The sequence below is a fragment of the Ursus americanus genome, chromosome 24 (genome assembly GCF_024610735.1).
Source record: "Ursus americanus isolate L20-20 chromosome 24, mUrsAme1.1.p, whole genome shotgun sequence".
In the NCBI taxonomy this organism is placed as follows: domain Eukaryota; kingdom Metazoa; phylum Chordata; class Mammalia; order Carnivora; family Ursidae; genus Ursus; species Ursus americanus.
Window position 1 is genome coordinate 12,801,339 of NC_142150.1, and position 16,435 is coordinate 12,817,773.

The following is a 16,435-nucleotide window of genomic DNA, read 5'->3' on the forward strand; positions in this document are numbered from 1 at the left end:
ACTTCTTGGTCTTTTGTTTATGTTTGAAATGTTTCAGAACTATTTTTTTTTAACTCTGTACATATGGTGAAAATTCATTTTACTCCTAAACTTAATTTCCACTGCTTCAGTCTGTCTCTAGATATAACCCACATTACCAGTCTCTTTTGTATCATTCCAGGAATCTCCTAACACTGTGTTGTCCAATATATAACCACTAGCTATTGAGCATTATAAAACAGCTAGTCCAAATTGAGATATGCTATTAGTGTAAGGCATACAATGGATTTTAATGATATATTGTAAAAAATAATGTAAATTCTATCATTAATCCATTACATGTCAAAATAGTATTTTGAGTATATTAAATTAAATAAAACGTATTAGTAAAATTAATTTTATCTGTTTCCTTTTTCTTTTTTTTAAAAAATGTGACTACCAGGACATTAAAAATGGGAGAAATTAAATATTTTATCTACTACCATAAAGTTCCTTTTTATCAGAGTGAACCCTCACTGACTATAAAGTGTCAGATTTTAACAACTATGCTATACTGATTTTTTTTTAAGTAGTCAGATATACTCAGGCAGCAAAGGTGTTATGTTTATGTAAATACAGTTTGAACAACTGACCTAAGTTTACGGATTCCAACAATATCAAATTCAGAAGGAAACATCATCGTTTCTTTGGTACAGTATTAGACAATTCTGTGCTTTACAGACCAGGAATATTACTGTGCAATTGCTTTCCAACCTGCTATAGGTCAAAATTACCCGGAGAGTGTTTTATGAATGGAGATTTCTAGGCCCACCCCTAGAATCTAGCTTTTTGTTGTTGTTGTTTGTTTTGCTTTGTTTTTAAAAAGCACAGTTTTTAAATTGACACTTAAATAGGTTAAGAGAATCATAGTTATAATATGCATGGTTTCTCAATTTAAAAAAAATGAATCTTTTACTACGTGAGAAAAGGCTCATCAGTGGGTATATGTATGTATTGGGCAATGAAAGTTTGGTTAATGAAAATTTTAATCCTTTGTTCTTTTTCAATATTTGTTGATGAAGAGATAATCATTGTATTATGCTTCAGAAATCATGAAGATAAATTTATAAAAGCCATTGAGATTAATTTGAATTGTGCTTACATAATATTCCATTCATTTTCAGATTAATTTTTTAAAGACTGACATGGAAAGAAAGAGCAAAATGATCCGAGATCTCCAGAATGAGGTAAACTATATTTCAGGCAAATTCTATATAAATCAAAGCATAGACACAAACTCACATATAGATTTGCCACAACTTTTGGAGTATTGATCATATACCAGTTTGGTCTTTAGTGATGTACTAATGGAAAGGAATTGCAAGGTTGAGAATTTCGAGTAGATAATCTCTACTTTTATATGTATTTGATAATGTTATCAGTTTATACCTCTCTAGTTCATTTTCCCTTCTAATTATACTTTGCTTGGGCTAATATTAAAAATTAATTTTCATTTCATAAATTCATCTGTCTACCCAATGACATTACAGGAGCTGAAGAAGAAGGCTAGCTAGAAATTGACCTCATGCTAGGAAGAGCCAAACTAAAATGAAAAATTTATTTAAGATCGTCTTTGAATTAACATAGAGTTGAACAGAAATAAGCTGGAACAGCTTTCATTATAGCCTTTAAATTCTGAGAACCCTATAAAATACATATTTTCTTTGTCTTGTTACACAACTACTTTATTTTCTACAATTCCTCCATCACATATTTCCACCTTTTTTCTTGAATGCAGTTAATTAATTAGTACTCTTAACCATGACTAATTAATGATACATTTTCCTTGATCAGTCTCACTAATTATGATTTATTTTGAATCCCAAATAATTGCTTTAGATTTTCCTAGTCTGTCTTCTCTCATTCCTTCGTTTGTCCATCCCTCCCTTTTATTTTTTGAGACACTTAAACAATACATGAACATCATTATTCACATTATTCCTAAATGGTTTCCACCTTGATATCAAGTTTAAAAGATAGGCTTTACAAATGTTTTGATATCAAGCGTTCACCATCAGGACTCTGATCATGACATTAAAAAGGTTTATCAGATGTGCATGTGCAAAGAATGTATAGGAGAAGGGAAAGCAAGAGATTTTAAATGGATTTCTGATTATTTTCTTGTATTTTAATGTCTTTCTAATACATTTTTATTCCGAGTGGGTTCTTTTGTTTGTTTTGGTTTGGTTTTTTAGAGTGGGAGAAAGGGGGGATGGGTAGAGGAGAGAGAGAATTTTGCGCAGGCTCCATGCCCAGCACAGAGCCCAATAAGGGGTTTGATCTCATGACCCTGAGATTATGAGTTGAGCTGAAATCAAGAGTCATTTGCTCAGCTGACTGAGCCACCCAGGTGTCCCAACTATTCTGAGTGTTCTTAAGAAACTTAAGAATTTAAGGTGGGTGATGACTTGATGATCGTTTTCCTGAGGCCTAAATCTTCTTGATCTCCTGTTTATAGTGGAAAATATCAGCAGACCAGAGTTATTAGAACACTGGGTGTGCTGGATAATAATATCTTGTTCACTGGAGCTCAGTGAGAGTCAGATTACTACAGTCAAACACTTCCAGGGATCATTTCAGACAAGGGGAATATTTCAAACATTAAAGTCAGTATTAAAATGGGAAATAAAGAACATTTGCTGCTGCATGTACAAACCCGCATACCAAACAACGAGCTCAGTTGTGTAATAATGAAAGGATTATAGGTTAATTTATATCCCCAAGCATTATCAGTTAACTTTTAATCTTGGATAATTTTTTTTTTAAATCTAGACTTTAAGAAGGAAGCACTTTCAAAATCAAACTATAAATTATTTGTAACAAATACATATAAGGACTGACAAAATATTTTGTTTCCAGGGGATACTTTTATTGGGTAATATTCACTTTCTAACTGTATAGGCTAGAGTTATTCTAAAACAAATTCAACTTTACTGAAGTCATATCTGCTAAATGTAAGTAAGCTTTGTAATGAAATTTACTACTCACTTTTATCATATTGGATATCTGCAAGATGAAAACTGGTAACTAGAGACAGTTTTTGACTTCTTTAACAAAACCCAATGGTGAACATATATCAATTGAATTTTTTTTAATTTGACTCCTTTCTATTAATTCCTCGAAATTCCAAGTTTATTATTTTGACAATGATCATTATGTATAGAGATTAAACAAATTAATTGACACATACTCTGTACGGTAAAATTATATGGACACTGCCTGGATGATTTTTAGTTGAAGAGCAAGAAAAAAACCCAAACAGGTAAATCAATTAAACAAAATTAAAGGAGGTGAGAGAGATAATACAGGTATAAAGATATTTCTGGAAGAAGTTTAAAGTCCCCTGAGAACTTCTGAGTGAGGGTATTAGGGAAGGTTAAGTAGAACAAAGGACTTCTGAAAAATTATTAAAGAATTGTTAAAGAATCAGCAATTTTTCCATTATGTGAAGGCAACTATTAAAAGGCACTTTTACATTAGCACCTAGGGATTTAGATTTTTAAGATTTAAGATATTCCTTGGAGGGGAGAACATACTCTGACTTTTTAAAAAGCAAACGCAGTGTGGGGCAGAAAGTTTCAGCTTATAGCCCTCTGCTTTTCTGCTTATATTCTCTTCCATAGAACATTCAAGTCAAATCTCTTCCCCCACAGTGTATTTCTTAGTACAAAATCACCGCAGTAGGAATTAATAAATGATAGACTGATACCAGTAAAGTTTTTAAAATTGTTTTGGTTTATATGTAATTTTTTTCCCAACATGATAAGGTTTGAAGCAATCAGGGGGAAAGCCTTATTACATTTTAGAGAATTCTTTATGAATCCAAGGGAATAAGAAAATATACAGAAGAACCTTCCTTTAGTGCTGGTAGTGGCAGTTAGGTGCCTTCAAAACATTAAAAAAAAAAAAATGCTTTTCAGTACACCAAGATATCTGTCAATGCAGTGAGTGTAGAAGATTCTGTTAAGACTTTTCCCCTGCATTAAAAAAAGAGATTAGTATGCCTTAGGTTTTAATTTTGATGACAATGAACTTTATTAGAGGTAATTCCCTTTAGGATCTTCATCTCAGAGGAGGAAATACTAAATCTTAACTGTAAGGCTGCAAACGATTGACCATGGTATTTGGGATAAAAAATGGAAAATATCATATTATGGCTATGTTTTTACTGATGTCATTATTATGTTCTTAATGCTATGATTACACAGTTCCATGGTAAGTGGTCTTCCCCAGTCATGGTCTTCCCGTACATCCTGTGTTTTTAGTGTATGATTTTGCACAGTGTTAGAGTTCTCATAAAACTTGATTTTATAGTAGATATATCACCAGCTTTCTAGTAATTTCCTAATCTGTCTCTGTTTTTTTGTTTTGTTTTGATTTGTAGGAAGGCTAGTATGGCTATTTTAAATTACTTATTTTCATTATTGAAGCATAATTGACATGCAGCATTACATTAGTTTCAGGTATGTGACACAGTGATTCTATAATTCTGTACATTACTCAGTGCTCACTGTGGTAACTGGTCATCACCCATCACCATACAATGTTATTACAATATTATTGACTACGTTCCCTATGCTGTACTTTTCATTTCCATGACTTAATTTATTTTATAACTGGAAGTTTGTACCTCTTATTCCCTTTCTTCTACTTCATCCTTTCCCCCACCCACCACCCATCTGGCAACCACCAGTTTGTTCTCTGTATTTAAGAGTCTGTTTTTTGTTTGTTTGTTCATTTGTTTGTTTGTTTTTAGATTCTCCACAAGTGGAAGATCGTATGGTATTTGATTTCTCTGACTTATTTCACTTAGCATAATATGCTCTATGTCCATCCATGTTGTCACAGATGGTAAGGTCTCATTCCTTTTCGTGGCTGAGTAGTCAGTATGCCACATCTTCTTTACCCATTCATCTGTTGGTGTACACTTAGGTTGCTTCCATATCTTGGCTATTATAAATAATGATGCAATAAACATAGGAGTGCATATATCTTTTCAAAATAGTGTTTTCATTTTGGGGGGGTAAATACCCAGTAGTGTAATTATTGGATCATATGGTAGTTCTAGTTTTGGAATGTCCATACCGTTTTCTTCAGTGGTTTTAGCAATTTACATTCCCACCAAAAGTGCCTAAAGGTTCCTTTTTCTCCACATCCTCACCAACATTTGGTATATTTTGTCTTTTTGATACCAGCCATTCTGACAGGTATGAGGTGGTATCTCATTGTAGTTTTGATTTGTATTTTTCTGATGATTAACGATGTTGAGTATCTTTTTACGTATCCATGTGTATTCAGGTTCTCTGCCATTTTTTTTAATCAAATGGTTTATTTTTTTGGTGTTGAGTTGTGTAAGTTCTTTGTGTATTTTGCATATTAACCCCTCATTGGATATATCATTTGCAAATATCTTCTCCAATTCAGTAGGTTGCCTTTTTGTTTTCTTGATGGGTTCTTTTGCTGTGTAAATGTTTTATTTTGATGTAGTCCCGGTAAATTATTTTTGGTTTTTGTTTCCTTCCCAGAGGAGCCATACCCATAAACGTGTTGCTAGGGGTGATGTCTAAGATATTACTGCCTATGTTTTTTCTATTTTTAAATTTATTTTTGTGTATGGTGCAAGAAAATGGTCCAGTTTTATTCTTTTGCATGTAGCTGTCCAGCTTTCCCAACACCATTTATTGAAAAGACTTTCTTTTCCCCATTGTATATTCTTGACTCCATTGTCGTAGATTAATTAACCATATAGACATGGGTTTATTTCTGGGCCCTTTATTCTGTTCCATTGATTTATGTCTCTGTTTTTGTGCTGGTACCATACTGTTTTGTTTATTATAGCTTTGTAGTATATCTTGAAATCTGGGACTGTAATATGTCAGTGTTCTTCTTTCTCAAGATCGTTTTGACTATACAAGTTTTTTGTGGTTCCGTACATATTTTAGGTTATGTGTTCTAGTTTTATGAAAAAAGCTATTGGTATTTTGATAGGGATTGCATTAAATCGCTAGATTGCTTTGAGTTTTATGGGCATTTGAACAATAATAATTCTTGCAATCCATGAGCATGGTAAGTCTTTCCATTCATTTGTATCATTTTCAATTTCTTTCATCATTGACTTATGGTTTACTGAGTATAGGTCTTTGACCTCCTTGGTTAAATTAATCCTAGATATTTTATTCTTTTTGGTGCAATTATAAATGGGATTGTTTTCTTAATTTTTTCTTCTGCTTCATTATTAGTGTATGGAAACACAACAGACTTCTGTACTTTGATTTTATATCCTGTGACCTTACTGAATTCACTTAACAGTCCTAGGAATTTTTAGTGGAGTCTTTAGGGTTTTCTACATATAGTATCATGTTATTCTGCAAATAGTGACAGTTTGGCTTTTTCCTTACCAGTTTAGATGTCTTTTTATTTCTTTTTCTTGTCTGATTGTTGCAGCTAGGACTTCAGGAACTATGTTGAATAAAGTGGTGAGAGTAGACATCATTGTCTTATTCCTGATCTTAGAGGAAGAGCTCTCAGTTTTTCACCTTTGAGTATAGTATTAGGTGTGGGTTTTTCATTATGGCCTTTATTATGTTGAGTTATTCTCCTGCTAAACCTGCTTTGTTGAGGACTTTTATCATGATTGAGATGATCATATAGTTTTTATCCTTCCTCTTATTAATATGACATATCACATTGACTGATTAGTGAATATTGAACCACTCTTGCATTCCTGGAATAAATTCTACTTTATTGTGTTGAATGATCTTTTTTAATGTATTTTTGAATTGTGTTTGCTAATATTTTTTTAAAGATTTTATTTATTTATTTATTTATTTATTTATTTATTTATTTATCAGAAAGAGAGAACACAAGCATGAGGAACAGCAGGCAGAGGAAGAAGCAGGCTTCCTGCAGAGCAGGGAGCCCAATGTGGGACTCGATCCCAGGACTCTGGGATCATGACCTGAGCTGGAGTCAGATGCTTTAACTGACTGAGCCACCTAGGCTTCCCTGTTTGCTGATATTTTGTTGAGGATTTTTGCATCTCTGTTCATCAGATATTGGCTTGTAACTTTGTAGTGTTTTTGTCTGATTTTGGTATCAGACTAATGCTGGCCTTGTAGAATGGATTTGGAAGTTTTCCTTCCTCTTCTATTTTTTTGGAATAGCTTAAGAAGCACAGGTATTAACTCTTTTTTAAAAAAAATATTTGGTAGAATTCACCTGTGAAGCGTCTGGTCCTGGACTTTTGTTTGTTGGCAGTTTTTGATTATCTGGTTTTGATATCTCATACAATCCATTTTTATGCATTCAATTGCTTATTTTGCATTTAGTTATTATGTGGTTAGAACAAATATAAAAATTTGCACCAAAAAATAAAACAAAGAAACAAAAAAGCTCAGCCTCCTTTTTCTTAATTCCATATATATAACTTCATTATCATGTGGTATAAACCAATTTCACAGACTCCAAAGCTTAAAGTCTCTTTGACTGTGTACTGTCTAAACACACTCTCTCCACTCTTCTTTCCAATTTTCTTTAAAATTATTCATTTTACCCCCTAGGATAAGTTTATCTATAATGGTCCTAGATATAAAAAAGGCTCCAGGAATGAGTAGGATAGTGTGTAGATATTGAAATATTAGACAAATTAGACATTGTGACAGCATTTTTGATTAGTTGAAACTCCTTAATGAAATGTGTGAGTTTGATAATGCCCAGGACTTTTTAAAGGAATATATAGTTGGTAATACATGATTTAGATTGGTATTAGAACATAGTCTGTAATTAGTAGATGAAGATAAAAGGAAAGGGAGAGAGTGAAAAAAAAAAAGGTAAGGATGGGAAGCAGGGTGAAAGATGCCCATCTCCCACCACTATTTTTTATGGTGGTTTATTTTAAGATAGATTCTTATGATTGATTATTTTCCTGAGATTCATTCAGGATGGTTCAAGATAAATACATAAATAATCACACTAAAAATAATAATAACAAAATGAAGAACCATAAAAGTGGGCCTCACTCTGCCCAGCAATGGAGATCAGAAATTTGTCAAAGCTACTCTGTCTACGTGGCAGGCTTTCCCTCTCACTATTGGCTCCATTTTTTTTTTCTTTTTAGTCTCTCAATTCTACTGTTCATCTATTAATTGCATGGCTTGTATAGTTTAACCTGATTCTGAATTACTAAAGTGACTCCTCTGGCTTCTACTAATAACTGATTTAATCTCTTTTTATATTTGGTTTTACTGCTCTTGTTATAAGTGACTGGCAGAAAATTCTTGTCACAGGTCAAGTCACTGATCAATCTGTAGATTTCCAAGTAATTCCAAACAGCCACTGCCATATCCAGGGATATGAGAAATAGAATATGTGGTTTTAGATGGAGGGCACCATTTGCTGTTCTCAGCTGCAACAAAAAGAATTCTCTGATAAAAAAGAAGAGGATTTATTAAGTCATATAGAGATCATACGAAGTTGTTAGGAGAATTGAACAGATAGCCTGTAGATTGAGCTTTAGGACTAACCACAATACACCCCAGAGCTAGTTGTCTTAAGGCTAAGGCTACCTCTGTCAAGACCAGGAAGCTGCCAGCCAGCTTGATGCCCCCATCCCTGCAGACTCTAGTATCATACAGCCCTATCCCTTGTGCATCAGACAATGGATAACATCTGTCCTGTTTTCTCATGTAACGAATTTCTGTATCTACATATATATTGCAGGGATGTCTGATTAACAAAGACTAGGTCATGTCTGCCCTGGAGCTATAATGAACTTTAAAAATAGAGGGAATTTGTTTGTTTTATTTCTAATTTGTTTGCTTTAATTTTGCCTCAGAGATATGGGTTTAACACTATGGATAACATTCACATTTTCCAAAATTTGGTAGCCTGTGTATTAACAACTTTTCTTAATAAAGGTTTAAAATGCATGATAGCCGGCTTTAGTAAATGGCAGACCATCACTGAAGGGTTTTGAGTATTTACTGTAAGTACACTGACAGACCATTCAGTCATGCATGTGTGTATGTTATAATATTTTATGTGTATAAACGACATCTTACCTATCCTTATAATGTGATTTTAACTTTGCTTTTCTCTGGATTATTTCCTCCATTACATGCTGACTTTTGAAGTTAGAATCCTACCTTCCCTAAAATATTATAATTCATGTTTTTGGCACACAAAAAGAACATAGGGCCAGGACTCTGTGCAGCGAGAATAAATTAAGACCACACTTAAGTCTGTTCTTAGCACCAATAAGTTAAATGAGTTGAATAAACATTGGACAGTGCCTCCGAATTTGGAAATTGAAGTTGCTTTCCCTAATTTGTTATTCTGTACAATAGGGATGCTTAGAGATCCCATAAGATGTAAAGATTGGTACAGAGAATCTCTGACCATCCTGAAATTATAAAATAACAAAAAAAGTATAGATACTTATGTGTATTTTTGAAAGGAGAGGGTTTGGATTCTCAGAGGGAGTCCATGGCTAAGACAAAAATAATAAAGGTCAGTAACCACTGCTCTAGAGAAATCTCTAGTAAATTTTAAGAAGAAAACCCATTTTGGCTCAACTTTTATGGCTGTAAATCTCTGTAAAATGAATTATTCCATCTTCTTGCCTCAGTAAACACATTCAAGTGAAGATGATGGGTTATTTCATAATGTGAGGGAGTGCTTCAGGGTCATCATTCTGCAAGTGGATTCTCATGGCTGTCTGCAGATGGATGGGTGTAAAGTTTGAGTCCAATAGATTCTGAGTCCAGGACATGCCTGAGATGTTTTTAAATAATTCCATTACAGCCTTTCACTTTATTCCTGCTGGCTTGCCTTTAAGTGTTTAGTTCTGAAAAATTAGGGTGAACTGATTATTCTGGCTAGTTGTGTATCCAGTATGTAAAGTTTTCCCATCTACATTAGGTCCTAGGGCTTCTGTAATAAAAGACCACTAATTGGGTGGCTTAAAACAGCCGAAGTTTACTCTTTCACAGTTCTGGAGGCTAGAAGTCTAAAATCAAAGTGCCGGCAGGGCAGTGCTCCTTCTGCAGGTACTAGGGAGTAATCCTTCCTTGCCTCTTTCTAGTTTCTGATGCCTTCAGGCAATCCTTGACATTCTTTGGCTTGTCAAGAATCTCGGCGTCTTGTCTTCATATGGCCTTCTCTATGTGTGTTCGCTCTACTCTTTATACAGACACCAGTTACTGAATTTAGGACCCACCCTAATCCAGTATAACTTGGTTTTAACTTGATTACATGTGCAAAGACTCTACTTCCGAATAAGGTCACATTCTGAGGTTCTAGGTGGATATGAATTTGATACTTTTCAAACCAATCCGCCATCAATGGCATTTTGTATATTTTAGGTAAACAGCTTAGGCATTAAAAAAAAAAAAAAAAAAAAAAACAGGCAAGGAGGGAACATTTTATTAGGTACAAGTCTTAGGCAATTTTTTAGGAGGGAAAGAGCAAGCATTTTATTACATAAAAATCTGTCTATGGATGTACTCTAATATTGCTTATTTAGAAGCACATATAAGATTTATTTATATATTCATTTCTAGAATAAACATCACAATTCCTAACATTGTCCCAAAATTGTGCTAGATTTCTGAATGATAGAAACATTATTCAATTTAAATTATATAAAATAATCTTTGTCTATGAGGAATATAAAGAACAGAATTTAAGGGCGCCTGGGTGGCCCAGTCAGTTAATGGTCTGACTCTTGATTTTGGCTCAGGTCATGATTTCACAGTTGTCAGGCTCCGCGCTGAGCTTGGAGTCGGCTTGAGATTCTCTTTCTCCCTCTGCCCCTTCCCCCAGCTCATGCTTTCTCTCTCTCTTTCTCTGTCTCTTTCCCAAAATAAATAAATAAAGATCTTTTTAAAAGAAATAGAATTTAGTAACATTTTTCCACATAATATATGACACATTAATAATTATGAAAATCACAAATAATCATAATAAACAGATTGAAATAAGAATTTTACAATAAAATACTGTAAGGGGGCAGATGAGGGCAATACCTACTCAGGTGTGGTGAACATTGAATGCTTCATTAAAGAGATGACTTGAAAGAAAGAAAAAGATTCGAATTTATGGCTACTCACAACCAAGAAAGCAAACATAAAAAAAGCTTGATATTGCAAACATTCCCTTGGTGAAAGATTAGGGGCTCCTGGGTGACTTAGTTAAGAGTCGGACTCTTGATTTCAGCTCAGGTCTTGATCTCAGGGTCATGAGATCGAGCCCCATGTTGGGCTGTGGACTCAGCACTGACTTTGCTTGAGTTCCTCTTCCTCTGCCCCTCCCCCTGCACGTGAACAATCTCTCTCTCTCTCTCAAAAAAATAAATAAAATAAATATTTTAAAAAAGAAAGATTATTAGATATTTATTGGTGTAAAGAAAGCAGTTAATTTTGATGATCGTAGCTGAATCCAGTCTCAGGCCAGCTTACTTGCAAAGCATATATGTGTTTTTGGCGTCCAGATCAGTGCTGTAGGTATGTGTTACAAGAAGGCATTGGGCAGCCAATCTGATAGAGCCACAGCATAATACACAGAAAAATAAATCTGAAAATTTCTCCTGTCAGATACAGCTACATCAGTGATCTTTCTACTTTGCAAGGACACATAATTCTTACTCAGCATTTCAGAATTAAACCAGAACTACTGCCTTATGGGAGATTACAATCTACCTTAAATTTTATTTTATTTACTGTTGCAATCAATTAATTCTGCCAAGTTCTAATTTACTGCATCAGAATGTTGGCTATATGCCTACATCTAAAATTGTACGCAATTTTAGAAATGATTCTCCATTGAAATTGTGTGACTTGTGCACTTGGAGGCAACCAGATCACTGTTTCTGTTTTCTGATAGGGGAATAGCTAGTGTTCTCTGCCATGCTCCAAGTGAAGGAGAAAGTTTGGTTTCTTAATTTCATGTTTTTTTAATCAACATTATGTTTTTTATGTACCTCAGAATATTAATTTAGTAAATAAAAAAGCAATGCATGTAAGACATTTAGCAGATATTTAGCTCTTGACAAATGGAAACTATCATTGTCATAATTGCTATCACTGGGTTCTGAGGTAAAATTGGCTCATCAATAAGCAATGCTATGTAGAAAAAATATTTGCTTACAAAATGGTTCTAAACAAACAAAAACTCAATATTTCTCTTAAATAAAAACACTAAAGACATATTACTTTACCCCTCTAATTTTTAGACAGTCTCATTCCATCTCTCAAAATGTCTCTCTCCATATGGTAGACGGGAAGACCAAGAACCATCTGATTAACATCCTACCAGTTTAGAAACAATCGCCAAATGAGACAGTCCTTTCAGACTGTACCAGCCAAAAATCCCAGAGAAGATTCTGAATTATTCACATGCCTGGGACACTCACCATGGTCAGGGGTAGGGGTGCTTTATTTGGCTGTGAATGAGTCACATTCCTGCCCTTTTGTTAGATGGGATTGGCCCTGTTGAAAACAGATGGATTTCCCACAGGAAAGAAAAGTTCATTGCAAAAGAGTGAGTAGATATTAGACTCAGAAAATGTATCCAGAAAGCCACTGCATACATCTATCACTCCCTGTCATCCTCACTCATTTCCCTCCTGTCTCTCAGATCAGAGCCTGTAAGCAATTTTAATCATTTCAGGTCCCAAGTCATGCACAATGTATTTGCATCACCATATTTTTGTTAGCAATGCTCCCTTGCAAAAAATTGCACCCTCATTCCAAACATATTAAGTATCTTTAGTCTTCTCATTTTGTATTTACTTGCTGCATTCAAATTTTCAAAAAAAATGGCACTAGGGAAACTTCAGTCCTATGACATCAGGTAAATGATCATCTCTATCTCTGTGCGTGGAAAGAAGTGGTAGAACTGCTTTGTTTTTAATTGTCAGAGATACATTATTATGTTGTATTTGCTTCTCTGCCCCTCCTTCGCACCATTATCACCTCCTTTGTGTATCATGGATCCAACATCACTCCTGGAACCTATGTGCCTACCCAGTCTTTATGTCCAAACTTGAAATGGGGTTTATCCCTTCCATGACAACTTTACATGTTAAGTAGTCTTTACTCAAGAGCATAGACTGGAATATGGGAGGGCAAAGAAGCTACAACTAGTTAGAGGTGTGAGAAAAGGAAATTTGTGAGGGGAATCCATTTAAACAAGTTTGAGAAGATGGAATGATTGACAAGGAGAAGAAACAAATCTAAATAATAATAACTTAAAAATTATTAATATACACACAATATCCCAGTTAATCCATAATGGAAATGCATATGACACAAGTTTATAGGTTTTGTGTTAGTATTATCTTCAGAATTATTACATAGGATAGCTGAGAACTTTTAAAAATCAGAAAAGCTCACTTGAATTTTTCAACTCCAAACACAATGGGATCAGGTTCTTTATTCTCTTAATAATTTGATAACGTAAATATTAATTTTATAGGGATTATTCCGTGGGGGAAAAGTGGCATGGTAAATGACTAGTTTCTGAGCTCATCATTATATAGTTTTATTTTAGAAAGTAATAGTGTATCCAAAATAGATCATTGTTTTAACAGCAAAATAGCAAACTTCTTTGTACCACACCCAAATCAAAAGTATTAAGGCTACAATTTAAAACAGTTTAAAGCCTTGTTCTAAAATCCATGAGTAATGGAAAAATCTCTGACCCCTCATCTTGCTTTTTCTTTATAGCAGCTAACATTTCTTGAAATTATATTACATAATTCATTGATTTACTTGTTAATTTTCATTCTCAGGGGTTTTTTTTGGTTTTGTTTTTGTTTTTTTGTAAAAACACATGATGTATTGGGAATGCAAAATGGTAGCCATTTTGGAAGACAGTTTGGCAGATTCTCACAAAATTAAACATACTCTTACATATGATTCCGCAGTCATGCTGCTTGGTATTTATCAAAAGAATTGAAAACTTCAATCAATATAAAAACTTGTACATGGATGTTTATAGTAGCTTTATTCAAAACACTAAAACCTGGGAGCAACTTTCCTTTGATAGATTGATCAATAAATAAACTGTGACATGTAATCCAGACAGTGGAATATTACTCAGCACTAAATGAACTATCAAGCTGTGAAAAGACACAGAGGAAACGTAAGCACATATTACTAAATGAAAAAAGCCAGTCTGAAAAGGCTACATGCTGTATGATTCCAACTCTATGGCATTCTGGAAAAGGCAAAATTATGGATACAGTAAAAAGGTCAGTGGTTGCCAGGAGTTAGAGAGGAGGACAGAGATGAATAGGTGGAGAATGGAAGACCGTTAAACACAGAAGTGCTCTGCATGATACTCTTATGATGCATACATTTCATTACACGTTTGTCCACCCATCAAATTTACAACACCAAGAGGGAACCCTAATGTAAATTATGAACTTTGAGTGATAATGATGTTATCAATGTAAGGTCATCGGTTGTAGCAAAGGTACCATTCCTGTGGGGGAGGCTATGTACAAGTGGAATCAGGGAGTAAATAGGAAATCTCAATACCTTCCTCTAGTTTTGCTGTGAAATTAAAACTGCTCTGAAAATAAAGTCTGTTAAAACACATACACACACATATCATGTAATCTATCTTCTTAACAAATTTTAAGTGCACAGTACATTATTAAGTATATGCACATTTGTTTTTTAAAGATAAAAGAGCAGGAACATTATCTTTTTTTAGCATTATATCCTCTGTATCTTTGCTGAAACATAATAGGAACTTGATAAATATTTGTTGCGTGAATAATAAATATTGCTTAAGTAGTTTATATTTATGTAAATTATAGGGGATGGGCCACTGTCCATAATTCATAGGAATGAAAGTCTCTAAAGTTATGAGAAGTATTCTTGAAATCAAACTTGTAATGACTTTGAAAATCATAGAGGATCAGAAAACCTCATATTGATTAGAAATCACTAAAACTTGCTATACCAAGTCTTTTACACATGGGGCTGCAAGGCAAGGTATTGTACTTTTGATTATGGACTCACTGCACTGCAAGAGAGAACAAAAGCCTGAAATATAGAAACCACCAAGGAAAGAAGAAAGAGAGGAAAGGAGGGGTGGAGGGAGGAAGGAAGCATAAGAAAAATACCTCACTTGGGCTTGTAACTGAATGAAGTTTCCACCAGCATCTCAAACTTATTCACTGTGTTGCCTTGGAGAAGTCATGACTTTTATGAGGGTTATTGGTAAAATATTTGGATGAAGTGATTCCCATGGTTCCTTAAATTCCAGCTTCAGGATTCAAAGTTTGTAAGTTCCTAGTCTGTAGAAACAATACATTGCTGCGAGTTAATAATGTTTCACTATTAAAGTCAAGATAAAGTCCAAGAGGGTCGCTATTAATATTTCAAACAAAGACCTAAGTGACTGTAAATCGTCTTTGGATTTGCCTAGAGCTTCTCAAATATTCTAGGAGTGTTTTTAAAAAGTTGAAGGTCCGACTAGGCTGTGCTCTGGTACATGTCAAAGAAGTGCCACATGCATATATTTACCAGGTGATCTACCAAGATGATTTTTGAAAGGTTTCCTCATTCAACCTGTATCTAGGGTGGTAAAATGTTAACTTTAACAAGAGTTGATTAAAACACATTATCTTAGAGTTTATTTCTAGTGAGTGTGCAAATTCACAGAATGTTGGAAATATTTTGAGGTAATTAGGCAATTACAAATTACTTTCCCCCTCAGACATATAGAAAACATGCGTTCTTGGAAGCACAAATGTAGGTGTCATGCGTAATAAGAAAGTTGGCAGAGTTGAAATAGAGACAGAAAAAATATACGAGATTCAAAGCACATCTTAGACGCTATTCATGATACTTAACATGTTCTCATCATTTAAGTAGAAACACCGTATTCACCCCACAGTTGTTATGAGGGTCAAATGAGATAATAGTAATGAGAACAGCTACCATTGTGCCCCTCCTTGTTCTTCCTAAAGATGTTACTGTTAATATACGGCTGTTCACAAACCAAATATATGATATAGTCTTTAATCAGCTTTTCGTGGAAAATACATGCAGTAGGCTGATGGCCCAAGGGTAGTAGGTCCTAATCCCTGAAAATTGTACATGTTACCTTATAAAGAAAGAGTCTTTGCATGTGTGATTAAGTTAAGGATCTTAAGATGGTGAGATAATCTTGATTTATTCTGGTGGAACCTAAATGTAATCACAAGTGTCCTTATCTGACATATACATAGAGGAGGCAGCTGTGTGGCCTGGAAGATGGGAAAGATGCAGCCATCAGTCAATGAATGCTAGCAGCCATGAGAAACTGGAAGAGGCAAGGAACACAGTCTCTCCTAGGGCCTCTGGAAGGAGCTCAACTCTGCAGACCCCATAATTTTGGCCTGTTGACTTTTTTGGGGGGGAGG

General features: G+C 34.4%; 1 protein-coding gene across 1 annotated transcript in view; it reads left to right on the forward strand.

Moving 5' to 3' along the window:
* The window catches only part of LUZP2 (leucine zipper protein 2), a 464,145-nt gene that overhangs the window by 221,837 nt on the left and 225,873 nt on the right, over positions 1-16,435 (forward strand). Inside the window, exon 5 of the mRNA XM_087855355.1 lies at positions 1,143-1,205. Coding sequence (XP_087711481.1) covers positions 1,143-1,205 — 63 coding nt within the window. The remainder of the gene's footprint in view (positions 1-1,142; positions 1,206-16,435) is intronic.